Source organism: Trachypithecus francoisi, unplaced genomic scaffold (assembly GCF_009764315.1).
Source record: "Trachypithecus francoisi isolate TF-2019V2 unplaced genomic scaffold, Tfra_2.0 Lachesis_group5, whole genome shotgun sequence".
Lineage (NCBI taxonomy): Eukaryota > Metazoa > Chordata > Mammalia > Primates > Cercopithecidae > Trachypithecus > Trachypithecus francoisi.
Genome location: NW_022681470.1, coordinates 121,565,153 through 121,592,139, shown reverse-complemented (window position 1 = coordinate 121,592,139; position 26,987 = coordinate 121,565,153). Strand labels below are relative to the sequence as shown.

General features: G+C 35.7%; 1 protein-coding gene across 3 annotated transcripts in view; it reads left to right on the top strand.

Annotated features, from left to right (window-relative positions):
• Positions 1–26,987, top strand: part of AGL (amylo-alpha-1, 6-glucosidase, 4-alpha-glucanotransferase) — a 73,338-nt gene that overhangs the window by 21,791 nt on the left and 24,560 nt on the right. For all 3 annotated transcript variants that reach the window (XM_033197195.1, XM_033197196.1, XM_033197197.1), the window contains 18 exons: positions 1,047–1,170; positions 1,515–1,617; positions 1,719–1,816; positions 2,820–2,959; positions 4,005–4,192; positions 6,352–6,475; positions 7,063–7,226; positions 7,501–7,602; positions 7,716–7,871; positions 7,965–8,115; positions 10,860–10,984; positions 11,079–11,191; positions 11,304–11,438; positions 15,032–15,162; positions 19,425–19,561; positions 19,808–19,941; positions 20,632–20,807; positions 24,469–24,571. In XM_033197195.1, the coding sequence (XP_033053086.1) occupies positions 1,047–1,170; positions 1,515–1,617; positions 1,719–1,816; positions 2,820–2,959; positions 4,005–4,192; positions 6,352–6,475; positions 7,063–7,226; positions 7,501–7,602; positions 7,716–7,871; positions 7,965–8,115; positions 10,860–10,984; positions 11,079–11,191; positions 11,304–11,438; positions 15,032–15,162; positions 19,425–19,561; positions 19,808–19,941; positions 20,632–20,807; positions 24,469–24,571 (2,404 nt within the window). The remainder of the gene's footprint in view (positions 1–1,046; positions 1,171–1,514; positions 1,618–1,718; positions 1,817–2,819; positions 2,960–4,004; positions 4,193–6,351; positions 6,476–7,062; positions 7,227–7,500; positions 7,603–7,715; positions 7,872–7,964; positions 8,116–10,859; positions 10,985–11,078; positions 11,192–11,303; positions 11,439–15,031; positions 15,163–19,424; positions 19,562–19,807; positions 19,942–20,631; positions 20,808–24,468; positions 24,572–26,987) is intronic.

Genomic DNA, 26,987 nt, shown 5'->3' with positions numbered 1-26,987 from the left:
GCGATTCTCCTGCCTCAGCCTCCCGAGTAGCTGGGATTACAGGCATGTGCCACTATACCCAGCAAATTCTGTATTTTTAGTAGAGATGGGGTTTCTCCATGTTGGTCTCGAACTGGCTGGTCTCGAACTCCTGACCTCAGGTGATCCACCTGCCTCAGCCTCCCAAAATGCTGGGATTACAGGTGTTAGCCACCGTGCCCACGGCAGTTTTCATATATTTACTCTTGCAGATGAACCTTAGAAAATGGATTTTAAGAATCGATTTGTATTTTATGCTGTTTTGTGAGGCAAACATGAATAACCACTACACTATGGAAACCCGTTATTTTATGTTTTTTTGGTTGTGTTTTTATAAGTCATTTCAAAGTCTCTTTGGAATAAGCCAGATGCAAATTAATTAGTTAATATAAAATCAAGTTCAATGGAGACAATCCTGTACCAGTTCTTAATTTTATTATAAACAAGTTCCAGAAAAAGAGTGAAAATTTCCCCAAAAACCATTTATTTTCCTTTTAATTTTTAAGTTGTTATCTAAGGAATATGGTTGATGAAAAGGGAAAGAAAGTATTAAGCCTGTGTGCTTCTTTTAGAGAGCACAAAGAAAGTCAGGTTGTTAATAAGACTTTAGGAAGCAAACTTTGAAAGCAATCTTGAAAAAGAACTCCTGAGGTTAGAATATTTGGTAGCACATGGGAGGAAAACACGTTCCACTAAAGTCCTTAATGTGTTTAAAAAAAAAAAAAAAAAGAATAGAATAAGTGAATGCTGACGTAGGCAGAAAAGTGGTGCTGGGATTGAATTGATAGGAATCCTTGTGTCTTTCTTTTATGTTATTTTTGTCTCTCTGTGTTTCTTTCTCCACACGCCTTGTGTGTATGTGTGTGTGTGTGTGCACAGCAAGATGAGAAGGGGAGGAGGTAGAAGGATATTTGTGAAATATTTGTTTTATTTTCAATGAAAAAATTATAGGCCCGAAATTAGAAAATAGTGACATTTATAATCTTTGTGGATAGTTGCATTTAAGATACCATCTTTTTTTCTTTTAGAAAATAGGAGAGTAACCAAGTCTGATCCAAACCAACATCTTAAGATTAATCAAGATCCTGAATACAGACGGTTTGGCTGTACTGTAGATATGAACATTGCACTAACGACTTTCATACCACATGAGTATGTAATGTGTTTTTTTCTGTGAAATAAAGAATATTACTTATAAACCTTTATGGCTAGTATGATTTTCATACTACTTATTAAAAACGCTTAATAGAAAATGAAATAAAGTAATTCACTGTAATTCTACTATTTCAACACATGACATTTTCCCACTTTTTCTGTGCGTGGGCCATGTTTCTATATTTGTATATAAACATTTTTACAATTGGAAAACATCATCAGCCATAATTGAAATCCTGATGAATATATTTAAGGTTTCTGTGACCTTTGTTAGAAAGTTTTTAAATGTAGAATCTGTAAAGCCATTAAATACTATATCTGCATTTCTCCATCTGCTCTAGCAATGGGCCAGCAGCAATTGAAGAATGCTGTAATTGGTTTCATAAGAGAATTGAGGAATTAAATTCAGAGAAGCATCGACTCATTAACTACCATCAGGAACAGGTTTTACTTATTTTTGAACTGCTGCATTTCCTTGCATCTTATTACTATTTTTTTGTTGTCTTGATGATGATGATGATCTAACACAATTTAATGTTTTTCAGGCAGTTAATTGCCTTTTGGGAAATGTGTTTTATGAACGACTGGCTGGCCATGGTCCAAAACTAGGACCTGTCACTAGAAAGCATCCTTTAGTTACCAGGTGTTGCATTTTTGTTTTTTTTTTTCTTATTGATGGTTGAACATTGAAAATTGTATTTAACATCTGAAATTAACCTAAATGTTTTCTTTAACATGTGACTTCAGTACATTTCTTAAATTGAAATAGAAGTTTTGATTTGGATATAGGCTTAATATTAACTCATTTTGTTAGGCAAGTATTTTGTTAGAGAAACTGTCATCAGTATGAACCAATTTATAGTTATCATTTACTTTAATGTTTCTGGAGGACTGCATACTTAGTGATAAATTCAATATTAATCAATTTAAGCAAGCATCTAGCTCCTTACTTTGTAAGTGACATGAAGCATAGATTGGGCAACTAGAGTGTAGTAAAAGCCTTTGCGTAACTTTACTTAAGAGTCTTTTTTTAAAATGTCTTTGCAAAGTAACATCAATGCCTCAATTTTTTTTTTTTTTCTTTGAGATGGAGTCTTGTTCTGTCACCCAGGCTGGAGTGCAGTGGCATGATCTCAGCTTACTGCAACCTCTGCCTCCTGGGTTGAAGCGATTCTCCTGCCTCAGCCTCCCAAGTAGCCAGGCTACAGGGGTGCACCACCATGCCCAGCTAATTTTTGTAGTTTTAGTAGGGACGGGGTTTCCCCGTGTTGGCCAGGCTGGTCTCAAACTCCTGACCTCAGGTAATCCGCCCGCCTCAGCCTTCCAAAGTTCTGGGATTGCAGGCGTGAGCCACCATGCCTGGCCACCTCAATGATTTTTTAAAATAATTTTATGAAGTTTTAAACATTATTTAAAATGTTAGCCAGCTATGCTGTTGTGTTAACTCCCTGTTTCTCACATCCTCTAGATTTACTCAAAAAGTCTATTGAAGATTTTTGACCTATGTTGAACTTTTTTTCTATAAATAGCATCAAACTAATTTTATTCTATTCGTTAGAGAAGAAGTTTAGTTTTAATGTTGCAAATTTATATTCTCTCCAAGGAGTTTCTTTGTATGGATTTAATATTTAATTATATTTTCATAGGTATTTTACTTTCCCATTTGAAGAAATGGACTTCTCCATGGAAGAATCTATGATTCATCTCCCAAATAAAGCTTGTTTTCTGATGGCACACAATGGATGGGTAATGGGAGATGATCCTCTTCGAAACTTTGCTGAACCAGGTATATAATTTTTAACTTCTCTATGGATAGGGAAAGAATAGTTCATGGCAAGGTCAAAATAAAATCTGCTTTATTGATTTTCTTCCCCATTATTCTATTGGTTTTTAAACTATTTCACCAATAAAGGTACCAGAGGTACATACAATTTGAGAAAGAAAACATGGAGTCAACAAATAATAAGTTCATCTTCTTTCCTCTCCTTTGCCTTCCTACCTTTTATCTTCTCAAACAGAATAACTTTTATGTATCTGTTTTCTATATTGTGGGTCTATGTAAGCTTTTATTTGGACAAAATGTTATTGCATTTTTACAAACAAGTTTGAAACCACTGCTATTACAATTACATTGCCATAAGAGATATTTTCACTCATTGGCCAGAGGTATTAAGACATTTCAGTGGCAATTAAACTAGAACCTAATGGTTTGAGGTCCCCCCTCACTCTTAGTGTCTTGTTTTTCTATAGCTATTTCATTACCAGGAAGAATGTTGCAGGAACTCATTGATTTATTTATTTTTTAACATTTCAAAACTGGGAGTCTATTTTAGTGACATCAAAATTTATTCAGAAATCTTATGCTTTTTTTTAAGAGTATAAATTTGGGTGTAAGTATCTCTGCCCTCTTTTTTCCAGCCATTCTAAACAAAATCAAGCCATTCTGCTGTATGCCATGGATCTAATATAACCTGTTGCCGAAAATAAGTAGGAGGGTGGAAATGGAGCTTTAAATGTTTTTGGTAGAACTATGGTTTTGAAAGGCCTATGATATTAACATTTCTGTTTTCCCTTATGAAGTGACTTGGGTTTTTGAAATTGAGGACAAATTTTTAGAAGAGACTATAAGCTAGAGTTTTTTCAGAGTAGCTATGAGAAATAAATTATTTTTTTTTTTAAAAACATTATCTCATACCACTTTAGATACAGTTTTAACCAATGTATCATTCGTGGCAGAAATGATTAAAGCAATTTAAAAATCAGTGTTTCTGTGAAGTAATTGTTTTCATTTTATTTCTTGAACTATTGAAAGCAATCTCTTTTCTGAACAGGCTCAGAAGTTTACCTAAGGAGAGAACTTATTTGCTGGGGAGACAGTGTTAAATTGCGCTATGGGAATAAACCAGAGGACTGTCCTTTTCTCTGGGCACACATGAAAAAATACACTGAAGTAACTGCAACTTATTTCCAGGGAGTACGTCTTGATAACTGCCACTCAACACCTCTTCATGTAGCTGAGGTACAGAAAAACAATTTATCTAATGTTAAGAAAAGAAATTCAGTGTTCTTTCCTAGCTTTCCTTAAGTAGACTATGCAGGTAAATATAGTCTTTTGCTAGTTGGACACCGGCATTGATTTGGTGGTAGTATTTATCACTGTTGCATAATTAGCGTAATTCTAACAATCTTTTGATGCAGTTGTTATGGAATACTGGGCTATAAAATATTTAACTAGTTAATTTTAAAATTTTAATTTAGGGAAGTTGATCATATTGTTTCTGATAATGTGAAGTGCTATTGTAAATACATAAAATGTGTTTACAATACATAAAATGTATATTGGCTACTGTAAATACATAAATGTTAATTTTTCTTATTTTTAGGTTGCTTTCAATATATTTAGAAGTGACTGTGAAGGTGAATAGCATTATAGTGGTGTGCACCTGTAGTGCCAGCTACTCGCGAGGCTGAGGCAGGAGAATCGCTTTAACCCGGGAGGCGGGGGTTGCAGTGAGCCAAGATCACACCACTGCACTCCAGCCTAGTGACAGAGTGAGACTCTGTCTAAAAAAATAAATAAATAAAATAAAATAAAATAAAAACATTAACGGTATAGCATATTGAAGCCAGTCTAGCCTCATCGATTTAATTTTTATTATTTATAAAAATATAAGTGTAAACATAAACATTGTCTATTCCTCTTTGAGCTCTTTACAATAACTTCTGAACAATGCCAATACTTACAATATTACCTTCTATCTAATACAACTTTGTAATTAAACTCATAATTTTCATCCTGCTTATAAGATTTTTTTAATTTATTATTTTTAGAAACCCTACAGTAGCACTGCTTATAAGATTTTTGATAGCTTCCTAGTGACCAGTGTCACCTAGGTGTTCTTTGGAAATGTGTGTTTACCTGAAAAATATCTTATTTCTATAATATTAAAGCAGTATTATAATGTATATGTTTCAAGTCCTGTGATGAAAAATTGATTTGATTTGGAGGGATTTAGTGAACATTAGTTAAGCTGGTGGAACATTGTCTAGTTCCAGAAAATGACGGCTTTATTTTATTGTGGTTTTAGCAACAGCAAAAAAAAAAATATGCTTCTAAGATTGTTACATGGCAGAAAAGAATGTTCAAACTTAATTTTAAATTACAAAATCTAGGATTCTACTTGTTAGCTGATAGAATTTCAAGTATTTTATTAATCTTTGTGCAAATGCTATGTTTAACAGTTTGGAACCTATCTGATTTTTTATTATAAACCAGTGTTTATAATAAACAGCTAGATAGCACCAGTGTTAAATGTAAATCACACAAGTGGAAATTGTAAAGTGTAAGAGTTTTTAAGAGTTTTATCATCATCTGTAGGAGAAACTGGCTTCAGTCTGGTCAGGCAGACCTAATCTTTCCAACAGCTAAGTAATTCATCAGGGAATTTGTGAATAATTGTTTAGTCAACCACCTGGAAATTAAGTCTGATTAAAGTTTTAAAAATAAGCACATAGGCCCTGGCACAGTGGCTCACGTCTGTAATCTCAGCACTTTTAGGCCGAGGCAGGCAGATCATCTGAGGTTGGGAGTTTGCAACCAGCCTGACCAACGTGGAGAAACCCTGTCTCTGCAAAATTAGCTGGGTGTGGTGGCACATGCTTGTAATCCCAGCTACTCAGGAGGCTGAGGCGGGAGAATCGCTTGAACCTGGAAGGCAGAGGTTGTGGTGAGCTCAGATCACGCCATTGCACTCCAGCCTGGGCAACAAGAAAAAAACTCAGTCTCAAAAATAAATTAATTAATTAAATAAATAAGCAAACAGGGAGAAAGCCTAACAGAATTGTAGTGTTATGATTTATATTTAGTAATATGAACTAACATTTTTCTTCTTCTTTTTCTCTCTCATGTCTCAATATCTTTGCAAAATCTAATCTTCCTTTTTAACTGTTTTCTTCTCTTTATAAATTCTCTTGTTTCTATGTGTTTTGGTATGCTTGATATTTTCTTACATATGTACAATGAAATTTTATTTGGAAATTCTTCTTGAATTTCCATTTTATCTTTCTACATATTTTTCTATGTCAAATCCATGCCTCCTTTTGTCTCCTTCCTTCCTCCTATCTTGCTTTTCTCTTTGTTACATTTATTTGTTACATTTGTCGCTGTGCTTTTTACAGTACATGTTGGATGCTGCTAGGAATTTGCAACCCAATTTATATGTAGTAGCTGAACTGTTCACAGGAAGTGAAGATCTGGACAATGTCTTTGTTACTAGACTGGGCATTAGTTCCTTAATAAGAGGTAGGCTTGTTGGAGTGTATTTCCCATCTAAAACTTTAGCTTTTGTTTAAGTAGATTAAAGAATTTAATAGCTTCATATGCAATGCTTAATAATTTTTTAACACAGTTAATGTTCTTTTAAATAGTTTGTATGACATATTCTAATATGACTCATTCTATTTTTATCAGTATAAACTTCTGCTTTGGGGTAAGATACCTCATTTCAAATTGAAAGACCGTAGGATGAACTGAAGACTCACTAACAAAACCATTTTTTGTTGCTGAAAATATGTAAACCTGTTTTTCATCTTCTGGGAGATATGATGTAAAGTTTAGATGTTTTACACTGAATTTTGTGTAGCTTACATCCCAGTAAACAACATATGTTCTCTTTTCCTTACATGAGCCATTTCTCCAGTTAAGTTATGGGGAAAACTTTTTTGTCACTTAAACTAGTAGACATTTGTTTAAATCCTTAAAGCAGTTTTTTTTTTTTTTTAATAATATTGATGTGGTCTTTATTTTGAAAGTCATTTATGATAAGAAATCTAACCTCTCTCTGGACATAAATAATGAAGATTGTTAAAATATTCTGTAATGCTCTGCAGAGGCAATGAGTGCATATAATAGTCATGAAGAGGGCAGATTAGTTTACCGATATGGAGGAGAACCTGTTGGATCCTTTGTTCAGCCCTGTTTGAGGCCTTTAATGCCAGCTATTGCACATGCCCTGTTTATGGATATTACCCATGATAATGAGTGTCCTATTGTGGTAAGCACCTAATCTTTTTCATGTACTTATTTTGCTAAATGCTTTGATACTTAACTCTCTGACACTTGGTCACAATCATTTCCATATACTTCAAATTAGTGTCTTAGATTTATAACTGATTATAATACATAATTTTCAGAATGTTTTGCTTGTTTAAAAGCAAATTAATTTACCTTATGAATTTATTTATGTAATTATCCTTTTACTTCATTATGCTGTAGAATGGCACTTTGCATTTGAAAGAGAGCAAACTTGCTTTGTTGTTGTCTTCTAGCATAGATCAGCATATGATGCTCTTCCAAGTACTACAATTGTTTCTATGGCGTGTTGTGCTAGTGGAAGTACAAGAGGCTATGATGAATTAGTGCCTCATCAGGTTTGTTTATATGTTGTTTTTTAAAACCTACATGGCCAATAACTTTGGGCATTTTTATCAAAAAAATTCATTATAATTAAAATGTATCCATGCTGAATTTTACCTTTGTCTAGATTTCAGTGGTTTCTGAGGAACGGTTTTACACTAGGTGGAATCCTGAAGCATTGCCTTCAAATACAGGTGAAGTTAATTTCCAAAGCGGCATTATTGCAGCCAGATGTGCTATCAATAAGCTTCATCAGGAACTTGGAGCCAAGGGTTTTATTCAGGCAAGAAATTATTAAATTTGTTTCTTCAGATTCAATTTCAGAGTAAGTCTTTCCAGTTTGAGAGCTAATCTAGTTGCTCTTTCTGCTTCTCAGGTGTATGTGGATCAAGTTGATGAAGACATAGTGGCAGTAACAAGACACTCACCTAGCATCCATCAGTCTGTTGTGGCTGTATCTAGAACTGCTTTCAGGAATCCCAAGACTTCATTTTATAGCAAGGAAGTGCCTCAAATGTGCATCCCTGGTAATGCAATCTGAAAATTGTTATTGTATTTGTATTATATCATTATATTAAATTATACTGTAATGTTACGGTTATAGATCATGTATATATCATATATATTATAACACAGTGCTACTGTGGATGCAATTGAAAAAAAGAATTTAAACTTTTTGGTAACTTGGCCAGGCATGATGGCTCACATCTGTAATCCCAACACTTCAGGAGGCTGAGGCAGGCAGATCACTTGAGTTCAGGAGTTCAAGACCAGCCTCAGCATTATGGTAAAACTCTGTCTCTATCAAAAAAAGTACAAAAAATTAGGCGGACATGGTGGCAAATGCCTGTAGTCGCAGCTACTCCTGAGGCTGAGGTGGGAGGATCGCTTGAGCCCAGGAGGCAGTGGTTGCAGTGAGTCCAGATCCCACCACTGCACTCTAGCCTGGGTGATAGAGTGAGACCCTGTCTCAAAAAAAAAAAAAATAAATTTTTGGCAACTTATATTTTTACTGGGTGGAACAAAACCTAGACAGAAATACTTTCAAATATTAACATTTTTTGAGTTGTGAAATATTTTTGTTTATATTTTATTTCCTAATTTGTATAAAATGAACATTTATTTCTCTTCTAGCAGAACAATATATATGTGTTAGTGTATATGTATATATGTGTATAAATATATGTCTTTGTGTATATGCACAGACATACATACAAATATATAAACTAAAATGGAAAATAATATAACCTAATGTTTAAGGCTTTTCATAATCCATCCTTATCTACAATCCTAGCCCTATGTCAGTCCACGATTTCAGCCAAATAGGTATTTTTACTTCTTCCCAAATACTGTGTGAATTGTCTGGATCTTTCAAGGTCTAAAGTTGCACCTTCTTTGTTCAGTGATCTCTCTTTCTTCTGAACATACAGCAATTATAGTCTCTAAGTACTCCTTTGGCATAAAGAGTCAAAAATTATAAAATACATCCCTGAGATATGTCCTTAATGTTACTTGATTTTTTTCTGGATATGTGTATTTTATTGTCTTACTGTTATATGTGGTATAGCATAACGTGCTCCTGTTCATGCAGCAGCTGTCAAAGGTTGTTGATTGACCAAATGAAAATTCCCATAAAAATCATCATATTCTATATTGGTTGCTTGTTGCTGAGTATGCATAGTTCCTGTTTTTAAAAATTATCAACCTGAATACCTGAAAGTTTCTTTAATTGTTCACAAATTTATATTCACTATCCTTATCTGATCTTTGCTAATGTACATATTTAGTTTTATAGGACAACAGTCACAATGTACAATATTATCTCTGGTTTTGTTTTGGTCACAGATCATTCCTAAAATATTTCCTCTTGTCAGTCCACAAAATTGTGATTATTATTTTGTTAAATGTTTCATACGTTGTTGTTATGCCCTTTTTAATATTCATTAGTATGTTTAGTAGTGTTATGAAGTTTTAAATATACACTAAGGATAATTGTTTTTTCTTTTAAACAATTTTCTTAGTGTGTATTTAGAGAGGTAGAATTTCTAGATCAGAAGGTTCTGTTACCTGTTGCCAGATTAATGACTTAAAGCTTAAATTATTTAAAGTAAGGTTGTAATTTTATATAATCCATTGACCCTGCGGTTCTATCCCTAGGTATATATCTGGGAAATTTTCATACATTTCCATTTGAAGATATGCACAAGAATATTTATTGCAACATTGTTTATAATAGAGAAAAATTAGAGACAACCGTAATAGAACAGATGTATTTTGGTATATTCATAGGGTAGAATATTATTTGACATTTGAAGTAAATGTGCTAGAGCTGATGTAGCAGTGTGAATGAATCTAAAAAATACATTGTTGACCACTAAAAAGCAAGTTGCAAATATATGTAACTTGAATTCATTTTAATAAAACTTGGAAATGGGGAAAATAATATATGTTGTTTAAGGAAGCAGGCATGTGTAGTGAAAATGCCAGGAATAGTGAGCACCAAACTGATTTGAGGTTACCTCTGAAAGTGAAGAATGGGTACACAGATGCTTTACTTGTATTTGTAAATTTTTCTTTAAGTGAGGAAGTGGAACCTGGGTTTTTAATTTTTTTTTTAATCTGAAATATTCCAATTTTTTAAAAATGTAAGCCTTTCTTTTTCTTTTTTTTTTTTTTTGAGACGGAGTCTTGCTCTGTCGCCCAGGCTGGAGTGCAGTGGCCGGATCTCAGCTCACTGCAAGCTCCGCCTCCCGGGTTCACGCTATTCTCCTGCCTCAGCCTCCCCCGTAGCTGGGACTACAGGCGCCCGCCACCTCGCCCGGCTAGTTTTTTTTTTTTGGTATTTTTTAGTAGAGACGGGGTTTCACCGTGTTAGCCAGGATGGTCCCGATCTCCTGACCTCGTGATCCACCCGTCTCGGCCTCCCAAAGTGCTGGGATTATAGGCTTGAGCCACCGCGCCCGGCTAAAAAATGTAAGCCTTTCAAGTGATTTGCTTTTTTCTGCTCAAAATAGGGTAGTTGTTCGCCAGAGCTAAACTATTATTTTGATACATTTCTACTTCAAAAAAAACTTTGTTAACTAAGTCGTAATTTTTTTTTTTTTAAATGTAAGATGCACCTTGGGTAGAATCATCTACTTTCAGACTTCTAAAAAAAATTAACTGATATTTTCTTTTCAACTTTAAGTTAAATGATTTGAAACCACTTTTGCCTTCCTAATTTCGATGATTCCATAAGAAATTTTGTTAAAATGTTTTTATATATTCCTAGGCAAAATTGAAGAAGTAGTTCTTGAAGCTAGAACTATTGAGAGAAATACGAAACCTTATAGGAAGGATGAGAATTCAATCAATGGAATGCCAGATATCACAGTAGAAATTAGAGAACATATTCAGGTATTTAGGACTCTCATCTCTCTACTATGTTTAGCATTTTAAGAACATTAGAACTGTTTGTTGAATGGATTTTTTTAATGTATTTTTTTTCAAGCTTAATGAAAGTAAAATTGTTAAACAAGCTGGAGTTGCCACAAAAGGGCCCAATGAATATATTCAAGAAATAGAATTTGAAAACTTGTCTCCAGGAAGTGTTATTATATTCAGGTATGTTAACTGAGCTCACACTGTTGACTTATATTTAAAATAGTTTGCATATCCTGTTAAATTTGAATAAATTACTCCTAAAAATTAACCACTTTTTAATTAACTTTTTCAGAGTTAGTCTTGATCCACACGCACAAGTCGCTGTTGGAATTCTTCGAAATCATCTGACCCAATTCAGTCCTCACTTTAAATCTGGGAGCCTAGCTGTTGACAATTCAGATCCTATATTAAAAATTCCCTTTGCTTCGTAAGTATGCCTTGTTTGATAGAGATTTGCCACTTTGCCGGGCGCGGTGGCTCAAGCCTGTAATCCCAGCACTTTGGGAGGCCGAGACGGGCGGATCACGAGGTCAGGAGATCGAGACCATCCTGGCGAACACGGTGAAACCCCGTCTCTACTAAAAATACAAAAAAAAACTAGCCGGGCGAGGTGGCGGGCGCCTGTAGTCCCAGCTACTCGGGAGGCTGAGGCAGGAGAATGGCGTAAACCTGGGAGACGGAGCTTGCAGTGAGCTGAGATCCGGCCACTGCACTCCAGTCCGGGCGACAGAGCGAGACTCCGCCTCAAAAAAAAAAAAAAAAAAGAGATTTGCCACTTTAATTTAAGTAAGTTACCACTAGACTGAATTAAGCAGTTTTAAGGGTCCTCTATATCCTTGCTACTCAAAGTACGGTCCAAGGACCAGCAATGTCAGCATCACCTGTTATTAACATTTTACCGTATTGCTTCATAATTTGTGTGTGTACCTGCATGTGTATTCTCTCTATAGATATACACACATGCCTACATGAATACATACACACACATGCATCTCTCTGTACATACACACACACAATTTATCCGAAGTATTTGAGATTAAGTTGCATACCTCATACCCTTTACCACATCATTTTTAAAAAATGTCAACATATGATTCTACTTTATGGCTTTACCGTAATTTATTTAAACAGTTTCCATTTTTGGACATCTAGATTGCTTCTAATTATTCCCTATTATTATGTCTTTGTACATTCGTCCTTAGTTATTCCCTTTCTAGATGTCACTGCATACTACAGAAGAATATCGGTTTTGAGGTTTAGACCTGGGTTAAACTTTAGCTTCATTACTGTCAGTATGATCTTGGATAATTTGTTTAGAACTTTCATTATCTCAGTCTCCCATCTGGAAAATTTTGTAAGAATTAAATAGGATAACACATATAAAGCACTTAACACAATGCCTGGCACATAGTAAATGCTCATAGTTTGCCATCATTAGTACTAGTATAAATTTTCAGAAATGGAATTTTTGGGTTAGACGAGGGGTCCCCAACCTCTGGGCCACAGACCTGTACTGGTCCATGGCCCGTTAGGAACCAGGCCGCACAGCAGGAGGTGAGTGGCAGGTAAGCTTTATCTGTATTTACAGCTGCGCCCCATCACTCGCATTACCACCTGAACTCTGCCTCCTGTCAGATCAGTGACTGCATTAGATTCTCATAGGGGCGTGAACCCTATTGTGAATTGTCCATGCAAGGGATTTAGATGGCATGCTGCCTATGAGAATCTAATGCCTGATGATCTGTCACTGTTTCCCATCACCCCCATATGGCACTGTCTAGTTGTAGGAAAACAAGCTTAGGGGTCCCACTGATTCCACATTATGGTGAGTTGTATAATTATTTCACTATATATTACAATGTAATAATAGTAGAAATAAAGTACACAATAAATGTAATGCACTTGAATCATTCCAAAACCACACCGCCTCACCCCCAGTCCATGAAAAAGTATCTTCTGTGAAACCAGTCCCTGGCGCCAAAAAGGTTAGGGACCATTGGGTTAGACTATATCCATATATTTGAGGCTTATAATACATACTGCTAAATTCCCTCCAGAAAGATTATATTAATTAATACTTCAGCTCTATCCAAGAGTTTCCATCATTACCAATACCAATATATTATACCACAATATAATATAGTGTTTAAGGGCATGGAGTATAGAACCAGACTAACTGGGTTTGAATTCCATTGCAGACTCTTATTACCTATAAGAAGTAAGACCTGGCTGAGTGCAGTGGCTCACTCCTATAATCTCAGTACTTTGGTAGGCCAAGGTGGGAGGATTGCTTGAGCCCAAGAGTTCAAGACCAGCCTAGGCAACATAGTGAAACCCTATCTCTAAAAACCGTTTTTAAAAAATTAGCTGGGAGTTGTGGCATACACCTGTGGTCACAGCTGCTCAGGAAGCTGAGGTAGGAGCATCAGCATCAGTTGAGCCCAGGAGGTCTAGGCTGCAATGAGCCATGATTGTGCCACTGCTCTCCAGCCTGGGCAACAGAGCAAGACCCTGTCTCTAGAAAAAGAGACCTTTGAGAATTTATAATAGACATAATTATAGCACCTTTCTTACAGAGTGGTGAGGATTACTTGAGTAAAACACAATAGTTTTTGACACATAGTGATTGATAAGTGTTAGCTGTTACTAATCAAACTGGTAAATATAAAATAGTTAAAAATAACATCTCATATAATTTAAATATTAGTTAAGCTAAATTATTTTGTTCATTGGTCATTTGTATTTATTTGTTGAAGCGTAGTTTTATGTATTACTCCATTTTGCTATTGTGTTCAGCTTTTTTTGTTGTTTTGTAAGACTTTTTATTGTTAAGGATATTAACTCTTAATTCAAACTATTCTTAATAAACTAGTTGCATTCTTAACCAAAAAATCTGTGATGAAGCAGCTTTGTGTTGGATGAACTGCTTGTAAAATGCATGTTCCTCCTCAGACCTGCTCAGATTATTTTGGAGCAAGGCCAAGAAATTTGCAGTTTTATAAGATCCCCAAGTAGTTTTTAGGCAAGGAGTCCACTGGCTATGTGTTGAAAAATATTGCCCTAGAATGGAGTTGATACTGAGGCTTCTGAATGATTTGACTCAGGCTTGACTCACAAACTAGCTCTGAGGAGGAAAGCTGAGATGGAGAGAACAAAGCACAGATGACAATGATTTTCTAAATTGAGCCAGAACTAAAAGAGAAAGAAGAATATACATTCAAGAGGATATGTGTTCACATAAAATGGCAGTCATGTAAAATGAAATTACCTGAGCATCTATTATAGAAGCACAGGAAAATACAGTTTCAGCTGTATTCAGGTGTGGTCAGTTATACATTCTTACTGCTGACCAAACAAAGGGAAATCAAGGCCATGATAGTCAGTCTTCCCTCTGACAGTTACCAGGAGGCATCTTAATCTGAGAAAATCCTGGTTTCTTGAATAAACAAGCTGAGAAGCAGTGCAGCCTTAGAAAAGAGAAGAGAAGGGATGTGGAGAGAAGTATAAAGGCAGAGAGCACGTGATTTCCTAGGCAGTTAACTGACTTTTTATTATTCCTTTAGTGATCCTCTGATAAGTATTCTTAGTATACAATAACTAGCATAAAAAGTTCTTGATGTCTCACTTAGGGAAATATAAAGGAGGGAAATCAGATGAGAACACATAAATAAATAAAGAAGGAAAACACTAAGTCCAAACTAGAAAGGCTAAAAAAACAAATTTATAAGATCAAGGATATAGAAGCCAAAATATTTTCCCAGCATACTTCTAATCAATACAATTTGGTACTTGATTATTTCCTTGGTTTGGGAGTATTGTTGCTTCTAATTGAATCTTTTGCATAATTTGTCCTTTAATAATTACTTACAATGTATGAGTGTAATGTTTATTTGAATGCTGAGTTCCTAAAACATATACTGCTAAGACATTTTATGATTATAATTCAGATTATCTTCTTTTGTTTCTATTGACAACAAGCGAAACTTCAATATATGGTTATCTTTATTTTGCAATTCTTAGTATTGCCTCCAAATTAACTTTGGCTGAGCTAAATCAGATCCTTTACCGATGTGAATCAGAAGAAAAGGAAGATGGTGGAGGGTGCTATGACATACCAAACTGGTCAGCCCTTAAATATGCAGGTCTTCAAGGTAAGCAAATAGAAGGACAGCTGAGCCTTGTGTTCTTCTTTTAGGGTCATCTGGTGTCTTCTTTACAGGCAATAGAGTATGTAGGCTCAGAGTATGCCTGCTTGGGTTGCAATTATGGCTCTGCTTCTACTCATTGACCTTTGGCAAGTAATATACCCTCTCTGTGCACCAATTTCTGCCTCTATAAAATTTGAATAATATTATCTAATTTAGAAGGTTTTTGTGAGGATTAATGAGATCATTCACATAAAACACTGAAAACAGGATGTAACACAAAGTAATTACCCAGTAAATTTTACCTAGAATTACTAGTTCTATCTCTTTCCTTAAGGTCTGTGTAGCTCTTTATGCATACTTGGACCTTAATTAATGTTTCTTGACCTGGTTTATTATATAAGAAGAAACAGAATATGCTTGTTTGGGCCCCAAGTGAGATTAGGTTGTAAATATAATCCATTCACCTTTTTTTTAAATCTAATTGGAAATATATTTTATTGCATATTTATCTTGTAAAGAGAACTTACAGTAAAACATAAGAGTAGTTGTAAGATGAGTTAGAGGAACTAAATATTTATCAGTTTAATTCATCTAGTTGGTAATATTTCCTTAGATGTTTGAGAAATTTGCTTTATCACACCTGTATTCCTGATTCATATAGTTTTCCACTTATGCCTTTTGTTTGGCTCTTTATTTCTTTGTCCATCTAACCCATCTTTAAAGACTAATTTAATTCTTGCATCTTTCATAAAAGCTTCTTTAGCTATTGCTTTTTACAGTAATTTCTTTGTCCTCCAAACACCCATTGCATTTATTTTCTGTACCTCTTACTGGGCCCTTGAAATATATTGCCTTGTTTTGATAATTAGTATAATGATTTTTGTGAATCTTTATCATTGTGATTAAGAAACAGGCTTTAAAACCAGATTTCCTGGGTTACATTGACTAGCTTTATAACCTGAAGTAAATGCTCTATGGCTGTTTTCTCATCTGCAGAATGGTACCTACCACAGAGATTATGGTTAGGATTAATGAATTAATACATGTGAACAGCTCACTAGATGACACCTAGTTCATACTAAGTAATTGGAAATTTCTAGCCTTAAAACCACACTAAGTAAGTAGGCTGCATACCTTGAGAAAGAAGAATTAAGTTTTATCTTTTTTATGCTTCTTGTTTTTTAGCTTTTGTATTTCCTACAAAACCAAGCACATAAGCAGTTCTCAATAAACTTTTTTGAGACTTTTTGGACTTACGATTTTTTTTTCTAAAATAGTCTCTTTTTTTTGTTTTTTGTTTTTTGTTTTTGTTTTTGTTTTTGAGATGGAGTCTCGCTCTGCCGCCCAGGCTGGAGTGCTGTGGCCGAATCTCAGCTCACTGCAAGCTCCAACTCCCAGGTTCACGCCATTCTCCTGCCTCAGCCTCCTGAGTAGCTGGGACTACAGGCGCCCGCCACCTCGCCCGGCTAAGTTTTTTGTATTTTTTAGTAGAGACGGGGTTTCACCGTGTTAGCCAGGATGGTCTCGATCTCCTGACCTTGTGATCCGCCCGTCTCGGCCTCCCAAAGTGCTGGGATTACAGGCTGGAGCCACCGCGCCCGGCCAATAGTCTCATTTTTAACACAGAATGTTTTGTGCTGTAAGAAAGAAGTATATGTGAGCCAGACATGGTGGCTCCCGCCTGTAATCTCATGCGTTGGGAGGCCAGAGCAGGAGGATCACTTGAGCCCGAGAGAGGTTTGAGGTTACAGTGAACTATGATCAGCGTGGGTGACAGAGCAAGACTGTGCCTCAAAAAATAAATAAATTCATTCATTTAATTAATTTTAAAAAGATATATTGCCGTGGCGCGGTGGCTCAAGCCTGTAATCCCAGCACTTTGGGAGGCCGAGACGGGCGGATCACAAGGTCAGGAGATCGAGACCACCCTGGCTAATACGGTGAAACCCCGTCTCTACTAAAGAATACAAAAAAAAAGCATTGGGAGTTATACCTGATATAAATGATGAATTGATGGGTGCTGACGAGTTGATGGGTGCAGCACACCAACATGGCACAAGTATACATATGTAACAAACCTGCACGTTATGCACATGTACCCTAGAACTTAAAGTATAATAAAAAAATAAACAACAACAACAACAAAAATACAAAAAACTACCCGGGCGACGAGGCGGGCGCCTGTAGTCCCAGCTACTTGGGAGGCGGAGGCAGGAGAATGGCGTAAACCTGGGAGGCGGAGCTTGCAGTGAGCTGAGATCCGGCCACCGCACTCCAGCCTGGGCGACAGAGCCAGACTCCGTCTCAAAAAATAAATAAATAAATAAATAAATAAAAAGATATATATATGTTACCAGATTTAAGTAATTATCTGCTTCATTTTCACTCTGAGTTGTTAAACTACTTCTAGTTCACTAAAAAGACCAAATTTGTGTGTTCTCTTTTTCTAGCCTTTGTCTTTCTTATAGTTAAGTTTGATTCTTTGCTAATTCTCCTTATCTTTCTAATGGAATGATTCTTCTTATCTTTTCTAAATAGAATTGCCCTTACCTGTTTATTTTTTGTTGCTTTCCCCTCTGATCGTTTAATATTTTCAGCAACCCACATATTTCCAGCAGGCTGCTAATAAGAGCCTCAGATTAAATCAGATTTAACTACTTTGTTGACCTTTCTTTCCCCTAAACAAAATGTGTTTCCCTCCTTATGATACGGGATATCTAGTCATTTTGGAATCCAGGAGTCCATTTTGGATCTGCGCCTTTCATCCTCAATATCCAATCAGTCGTTATGATTTGTGGATTGTTTTCCATATTCTGTTGGGTACACCATATCCTTTTTATTTCCACAGTTTTCACTCTATTCTAGGACTAAGTCCTATAAACAAAACCAACTAACCAATTTTCCAAATCTTGTTACCTCATCTACAAATCATTCCATTTCATTGGTCATCATCAGATCTGTTTCTAAAACATTGTTTTCCTTATGTCCTTCCATTATTCCACAGTGAGACCAAAATTTACCGAGCATTATCTGCTGTCCATGAAAATACTAGGGGCCGGGCGCGGTGGCTCAAGCCTGTAATCCCAGCACTTTGGGAGGCCGAGACGGGCGGATCACGAGGTCAGGAGATCGAGACCATCCTGGCTAATACGGTGAAACCCTGTCTCTACTTAAAAATACAAAAAACTAGCCGGGCGACGAGGCGGGCGCCTGTAGTCCCAGCTACTTGGGAGGCTGAGGCAGGAGAATGGCGTAAACCCGGGAGGCGGAGCTTGCAGTGAGCTGAGATCCGGCCACTGCACTCCAGCCTGGGTGGCAGAGCGAGACTCCGTCTCAAAAAAAAAAAAAAGAAAATACTAGGGCATATGTAGAATATTATTTTATAGTCTTTTTTCCCAACATCTTTATGTTTTAAGCTTTCTTCCCCAAAGAAGATTGTGAATCCCTTGAGGGAAAGAACTTTATCTTAAATTTATATATTTTTTAGTTTCTCAAAACATGCTACATACCAAGCAAAATTCATTCAATTCTAAATAGATAAATAAATTTAATCTAAATGAAGTCAGTGATGCCAATATAATTTTTAAGGTAGTATCATTGAAATAATAAAATCTGGGAAATGCTAATGCTTCTAACTGAAGACTAGAATTACGTATATATATATATATATGTATGTGTGTGTGTGTTTGTGTGTATATATGTACACACACATACCTCACTTTGATACTTCACTTAGTTCTAAGTACCTCCCGTTAAATTTCAACTGTTCCTTCCAAAGCATGCTTTACTCATCTCCATAGGTGTTCTTGCTCCCTCTGAAACCAGTTCTATGATTTCCTTAAATCTAGCCTGAATATTGATGAACCCACTACTTTTCAACGTGAAAAAACGTAGGCTTATCACTTTTCTTTCTTGAGATGCTTTTGGGCAGGGAAACCTTGCCAGTTATCCTTGAATATTATAACATTAAAATCCAAAAGAATAAGACCAGTCCCAGAAGCTTTTCAGAATCCTGAAAAGCTCTTTATATCTCTTATGACAGTAGTGTCCTTCAGTATGCCTTTGTAACTTGGCTCAAGCCAATATTGTCACACTTAACTTCAACTATATTAAGCGCTGTTGTGGACTGGGCAGCCCTTGTGTCTGCCTCTAATACGTACTCACCCCAAATCACTAGTATAGACACTAGCAGAGTAGGGACTAGAGGATATAGGAACAAATTGATGCTACCAATAATACTGCATGACATGTCTCTGAATTTTCAGGTTTAATGTCTGTATTGGCAGAAATAAGACCAAAGAATGACTTGGGGCATCCTTTTTGTAATAATTTGAGATCTGGAGATTGGATGATTGACTATGTCAGTAACCGGCTTATTTCACGATCAGGAGCTATTGCTGAAGTAAGTAGAACTATATTATAGTCCCAAAAAAATCAAGGACATAATAATAAATATTACCATGTTATATATAATATTTAGATTGTTTTCTAACCTGAACTGTTTTCCTCCTTTCTTCATCATCTTTCAGTTCTAATAAATGGAAATAGGGTTTATAGATTACTAAAGTTGCATGTTTAGATTTACCTCTATAAACACACCTAGCCTGTACACATACCAAATTAACTTTCAAATTTATTTTTATAACAGGTTGGTAAATGGTTACAGGCTATGTTCTTCTACCTGAAGCAGATCCCACGTTACCTTATCCCATGTTACTTTGATGCTATATTAATTGGTGCATATACCACTCTTCTGGATATAGCATGGAAGCAGATGTCAAGGTACATCCAACAAAACTTGAATAAATGGGCATATCTGTGTAGAAACTATATACAGAGTCACTTCATACATGTTCTTAAAAAACCAAACCATGAAGAATTGTCATAGAACTGAAAAGGCTTGTAGGTGGATAGTAGATTTATTAACATTCTTTAGTCTGTATAGCATACAAAAACAAGCTTGAATATTATAAAATCTGTTCTAAAAGCTAATAACATATATTGATAAGAATATTGTTTTATATTGTTTCTGTGTATTCATTGACTTATTGAGTTAATTGATAAAATTTCTGAAACACACATGTATAATTTTTCTAATTTTTCATCAGAGGAAAAAATTCCACTATTATTATGAGTGAAATTTTCCTTTAATGATGAATTTTCCTAAAATGGAACCACAAATTTAAGTGTACTAGTGAAAGCCACCAAATTGATTAGGACATACTTTCAGAATAACAAACTTTCATTTCTGCCATTTGTTTTACAACCATCTGTGGACTGTAAGCCAGCTAAAATAATGGGTGAAATGAAAGCAGTTTTGAAATCTAACCAGATTTTTTAAAATTTTAACTAATATGACCATTGTTACAGATTGTATAGAAAAATCATTTGAAAGAAAGAAACCAAGTAAAATAAAGCTGCTAAAAATTGTTATATTTCTACAGGTAATTAATTCCATCACTTTTGTTACAGCTTTGTTCAGAATGGTTCAACCTTTGTGAAGCACCTTTCATTGGGTTCAGTTCAACTGTGTGGAGTAGGAAAATTCCCTTCCCTGCCAATTCTTTCACCTGCACTAACGGATGTACCTTATAGGTTAAATGAGATCACAAAAGAAAGGGAGCAATGTTGTGTTTCTCTAGCTGCAGGTAAGGAATTACATACAAGGTTAAAATATGTAAATCAGTAGTATTCACAGAAGAAAAGTTATAGGAAAATGATTATTTTTAAAAACCTTGTAATGTTACTCAAGATTTTGTTTTACCACTTAGTACATTTCATAGATTTTCACTCATAAAAATAGTAACCATGCATACTGTTTAATTTTAACTATGCACCAGGCATTTATGTGTGTTTTTTATGGCTGGCTGATTCTTTTCTTCATGTTTCTATTTTTTCCAACTCTTGACATTCTGTGTTTTTTTAAAATCAAATTTATTTTACTATCATCTTTTCTATATTTTTCCCCAATTTAAAAAATATACCCAACCTCGTAATTATCAAGAGATCATGTAAAGGTCCCTATAAATTATAAAACAGATGTTAAATAATTTTTTTCATGGGTCTAATTGCAATCAAATGCTTTCAACATTTGAATCAATATCCTTTATTCCAAGAAGATTTAAAACCTAAATCAAGTAACAAATTCAAGTAAGCAAAATAGGCTAAAGGACAAGCTTTTATTTTCTTTTTAATACATTTCAAGCATATTTCTAGAGAGTACTTAGTATTTGAGGCAACTGAAGTTTTGAACTTCCCAAACTAAACTGAAAAATACCAAGTTACAGGAAGAAAGAAGTAGTATTATCTGTGTAATTCCCTCTTTTACCCTTAAATTTGCAGCTGCTTAGACCAGATAAAAAGACTTAGTGAACTAAAATAAAATAACTAACATAAACTAAAATAAATATTACCTTTCCATTAAAAATGTTCATGAAACATTCAAAAAACGCTGTTTTAGTTCTATACTTGTGTTTTTAGATTTTCACTTGACCGATCTCCTGGTATCCGTTGTTCCCTCATGAATCCATGCAGATGCTCGTGAAACTGATCTTGGCCATAGGGGCAAAAGAAACATTGATATAAATAACTTGGTTTTAAAGCCTACTTTTTAGAAGCCTATTACAAAAAGTAGTAATTTCAACCTTTTTGATTGTGTACTGCTGTTGTTAAACATCTTCAAAACATACACTTTAAACGATATACTGATATAAACTGTTACATCTGACATACTTATCAGGTATGATACAAAACAAAAACTAAAAAATTAAGTTGATAAACAAATACAAATAAAAATGTGATATTTGCTCCTAGCATCCCAAGGGAGTGTTTGCCTATTCTAAGATTTGCAGATAGGTTTTTTGGAATTCATTTGAAACTGATTGGGAATGTCTTCTTTTGGTTATAGTATTGCAACAACAATGAAAAACAATGGCTAATACCTGTAATCCCAACACTTTGGGAGGCTAAGGCAGGAGGATCACTTGAGGCAGGGAGTTCAAGACCAACCTGAACAACATAGCAAGACCCCATCTTTACCATAAAAAAATTAAAAGTTAGCCAGGCATGGTGGTATGTACCTGTAGCCCTAGCTACTGAGGAGGTTGGGGCAGGAGAATCCCTTGAGCTAAGGAGTTTGAGGCTGCAGTGAGCTGCGATCACACCCCTGCACTGCAGCCTGCGTGGGAGGAGACCCTGTCTCAAAAAAACAAAACAAAACAAAAAAATTGTAGCCTGTTCTAATAATTGACAAATTAGAAATCACTTAGAAGACAAGAAATCTATTAGTTGTGTACTCTTAGAGGTCTAAAAGTTAATACAAACATTTCCATATATCAGTGCTAGAGATTTTATAGTTTGACTTTTCACAAAGACAGACTGCATATATTTTTGGATATACTGATTGAGACTCACCTTTGAATCTACCTATATTCCTATTTCATACAAGGAATTAAATGGGTCAGAATACTAGGAAGTGTGTATGGCACAGAATGCTATATATATGTTAGCTGCTGTCATCACTATCATCAAAATTATTATGTATATATCATCCATATATAAACCATACATATTAACCATAAGTAAATAATGCACAATGTATTTGGGGAAATTTTGTACCATCGTTTTGGAGACAACATAGGTAGGAAAAAGATCTAATTCTTATCTTTCTTAATGGAAGAAACTAACATCTAATTCCCAATAAACAGAAACTTAAATTGTGAAGTACACTCAGGAATTGCCAAAACTTTCTTTTAGTCAAATTCTTTCACTTTTCAATTTACATATTAATATTGGTTTTTTATTTCAGTTATCAAATATTTATAGGGATGTATTACATACAGTTACAATTTTCAATGAATACATACTTATTGGTGAACAAGGTAGATGAGATTTCTACTCGTAGGTCTTATTTCCTATTGGGAAGATACATTCATTCAACAGGGAGCAAACAAGATAATTTTCAAATAGCGTTAAGTGCTTTGAAGATAGTTATAAATGAATGCTGTGTATGTTTTATTTGTCCTCAGTTTCCCCTAACCAAAATATGTGTTATATTTGTGCTTTAGCGTAATTTTTTTTTTCTTTTGAGACAGAGTTTCGCTCTTTTTGCCCAGGCTGAGTGCAATGGTGTGATCTCAGCTCACTGCAACCTCCACCTCCTGGGTTCAAGCAATTCTTCTGCCTCAGCCACCCAAGTAGCTGGGATTACAGGTGCCCACTACCACGCCTGGCTAATTTTTTGTATTTTTAGTAGAGATGGGGTTTCACCATGTTGGCCAGGCTGGTCTCAAACTCCTGACCTTAGTGTTTTATAAGAAACCAAACTCAATCTTTAAGTAAAATTTTAGATTGCACCATTAATCATACTCTTTTATCTTGTGTATAAAAGCTCCAGTTACCTAGAATGTTCAAGTTATTTGGCACATTAAATCCTTGTTTTTGTCTGTAAAATTAATTTTTAAGTGACAAGTAAAATTGTACATATTGTATACAGAATATAACACTTTTAAGTTGTTTTAAATTAGTGGGAAATTTGATAATAAATGTTGACTCAAGTGATAGATCAATAAGTATACTTAATTAGGTATCATTAAGTTAATAATTTCATATTTTGATTTATTTATTGTCCTCAAGTTCAAGGTAGAGTCTTTTTAAATATATAATTAATATTTAGTGTTTATGTGTTAAATATTTGATCTCCAATTTTACTCTTTAAATTTAATTTATAAAAGAAAGTTTGGCCAGGTACAGTGACTTATGCCTATAATCCTAGCACTTTGGGAGAGCAAGTTGGGCAGATCACTTGAGCTCAGGAGTTCAAGACCAGCCTAGGCAACATGGCAAAACCTCATTCTCTACAAAAAGTATGAAAACTAGCCAGGCACGGTGGTGTCCACCAGTACTCCCAGCGACTTGGGAGGCTGAGGTGGGAGGATGGCTTGAGCCTAGGAGGTGGAGGTTACAGTGACCCAAGATTGCGCCACTGCACTCCAGCCTGGACAACAGAGCCAGACCCTCTCTCAGAAAGAAGAAAAGTTTACCTATGTGTTCACACCTCAATTTAGATAAGTATCCCTCTATAGCAGTGGTTCTTAATCTTATTTAGGTCATAGATTCCTTTAGGAATCTGATAAGAGGATGTAATCCCATTTGACAAAAGTTAACACAAATAATTTTAGACGGTTTTAGAGGATTTGCAGGTACCTGTCTTTTACCCCAGGTTTAGAGGAACTGTTCTATAGTAATGGAGTTCATAGATTTGTGTGTATTATTACAGTTAACATATTATTTTGTTGTGTTTTCCGTTAGGCTTACCTCATTTTTCTTCTGGTATTTTCCGCTGCTGGGGAAGGGATACTTTTATTGCACTTAGAGGCATACTGCTGATTACTGGACGCTATATAGAAGCCAGGTAGGAGATCCTCTAAAGTGTTGTACTGCGAGTTTATGTCTGAATATCTTTTATGTGCTCTTCAAGCTTTCCTTCTTACCCATCTTTTCTCAACATTTGGTAGCTGTATTTTCTTTAGGTATTTTTTATTTTTGTATGTTCACTTAATAGGATCATAAAATTTCAAAGGGGTGAAAATCTTTGAAGTCACTAAGTTCTAGTCCTTCATATTACAAGTCAGGTTATCTTTAGCATTAGCTAATTTATTTCAACAAAACTAAAAATGTTACAACCTTTTTATGCCTTCTATAGTGAAGGCATTGCTAGTCTTTCAGTCTTGTGGAATTATAATATCAAGTTTTCCTCTATTTGTTGTCAAGCCTTGTAACCTCCAGTTTTATGTTTTCTAGACTTAAAATGGTTTATTTTTGTTTTTGTTTTTTGTTTTTGAGACAGAGTCTCGCACTGTTGCCCAGGCTGGAGTGCAGCGGCACAATCTCGGCTCACTGCAACCTCCGCCTCCGCCTCCCAGGTTCAAGCCGTTCTGCTGCCTCAGCCTCCTGAGTAGCTGGGATTACAGGCGCCCGCCACCACGCCCGGCCAATTTTTATATTTCTAGTAGTGACAGGGTTTCACCATGTTGGTTAGGCTGGTCTTAAACTCCCGACCTCATGATTTGCCTGCCTCGGCCTCCCAAAGTGCTAGGATTACAGGTGTGAGCCACCATGCCCCGCCGTAAAATGGTATTTTTTTAATGTCACCATAATATGAATGAACTTATTGGAGGTTGAAAGGAAAGCATTACAGCAGTGCCACTCAAAATGCGTTCCACACATCAGTAGTGTCACCCTCACCTGAGAGCTTGTTAGAAATGCAGATTCTTGGACCCTATGCCAGACCTCCCAACTCCAAACCTGCACATAGAGAGAGTAGGGTTGTTGGGCAGAAATCTGTGTTTTCACAAGGTCTCTGGATGATTGTCAACAACCTAAGGCTGAAGTTTGAAAGCACAGGTCTAAAAGTTAAAACTTTTAGCAAAAAGGCATTTATATGTTACCTTGTTTTGATGCCATCAGGAAAATAACTGAAGTTTGTGTCCTTACATGCCAAAATTTTATTTTTGATACTTTTAAAACTGAAGTTTTTAGGTGGGCATGTGAAATGAATTGCATTTTTGCTAGTCAGATATAAGACCTTTTCTTATTATCATTATGGAGCTATAGAAATTTAGGAAGCTGTTTGCTTCTTCCCTAAATGCCCCTGAATTACTGATTTAGAAGGAAATGGAACATCAGCATTCGGCCTAGTATAGCGGTTAAGAACTCCGGCTTTAGACCAGACTGCTAGCTTCTAATCCTGGTTCCAAACTACCAACTGACAAATTACCTCACTGGGTACTTGTGAGGATCAAATGAACACATACAGTTAATGTGTCTAGAATAATATCTGCCACATGCTAAACATTTCATAAATGTTAGTTTTTATCATTATTAATGTTGTTTAGGCTCCCAATTATCACTTCTATGCAATATCACAAATTTCCGCTGCTTAATTTTACATAGGACTATCTAGATTATTGGTTAGCAAACTATGCTATCGCCTGTTTTGTATGGCCTGTGAGCAAAGAATAACTTCTACCTTTTTTTTTTTTCTTTTGAGACGGAGTCTCGCTCTGTCGCCCAGGCTGGAGTGCAGAGGTGCGATCTCGGCTCGCGGCAAGCTCCACCTCCCAGGTTCACGCCATTCTCCTGCCTCAGCCTCCCGAGTAGCTGGGATTATAGGCACCTGCCACCATGCCTGGCTAATTTTTTGTATTTTTAGTAGAGACCGAGTTTCACCATGTTAGCCAGGATGGTCTCGATCTCCTGACCTTGTGATCCGCCTTCCTCAGCCTCCCAAAGTGCTAGGATTACAGGCGTGAGCCACCGCGCCCAACCAGAATAGCTTTTACCTTTTTAAAGGGTCATTTAAAAGAAGAAGAAAGCATATGCTACAGAATTCATATATGTCCCACAAAGCCTAAAATACTTACTATATGGCCCTTTATAGAAAAGGTTTGCCTACCCCTATCTAGAGGTGATTCCCAGAGAATAATATATTATCCCAGAGGATATTTGTTAGGGTAGTGCTAGCTGCCATAAATTATAAACACTTAAAATCTTAATGACTTTTCACAAATAAAATTTATTTCTTGCTTGTAGTCATAGATGCATGCTCAGTAAGCAGCCTTCCACATACTGATTCATGGAAGCAGGTTTCTTCCAGCTTGAGGATCTATCAGTTTCCATGGCTTCTGGGGCCTCTCCAGGAGGCAAGCAGAGAGGGAAAGAGAGCTGGGAGAACACACCTCTTCTCCATACACTTAACATGCATCAGTTCTGGCCACAACCAACTGTAAGATTGGTTGCTAATTGTAGGAAATTCGTTTTAGTGGACA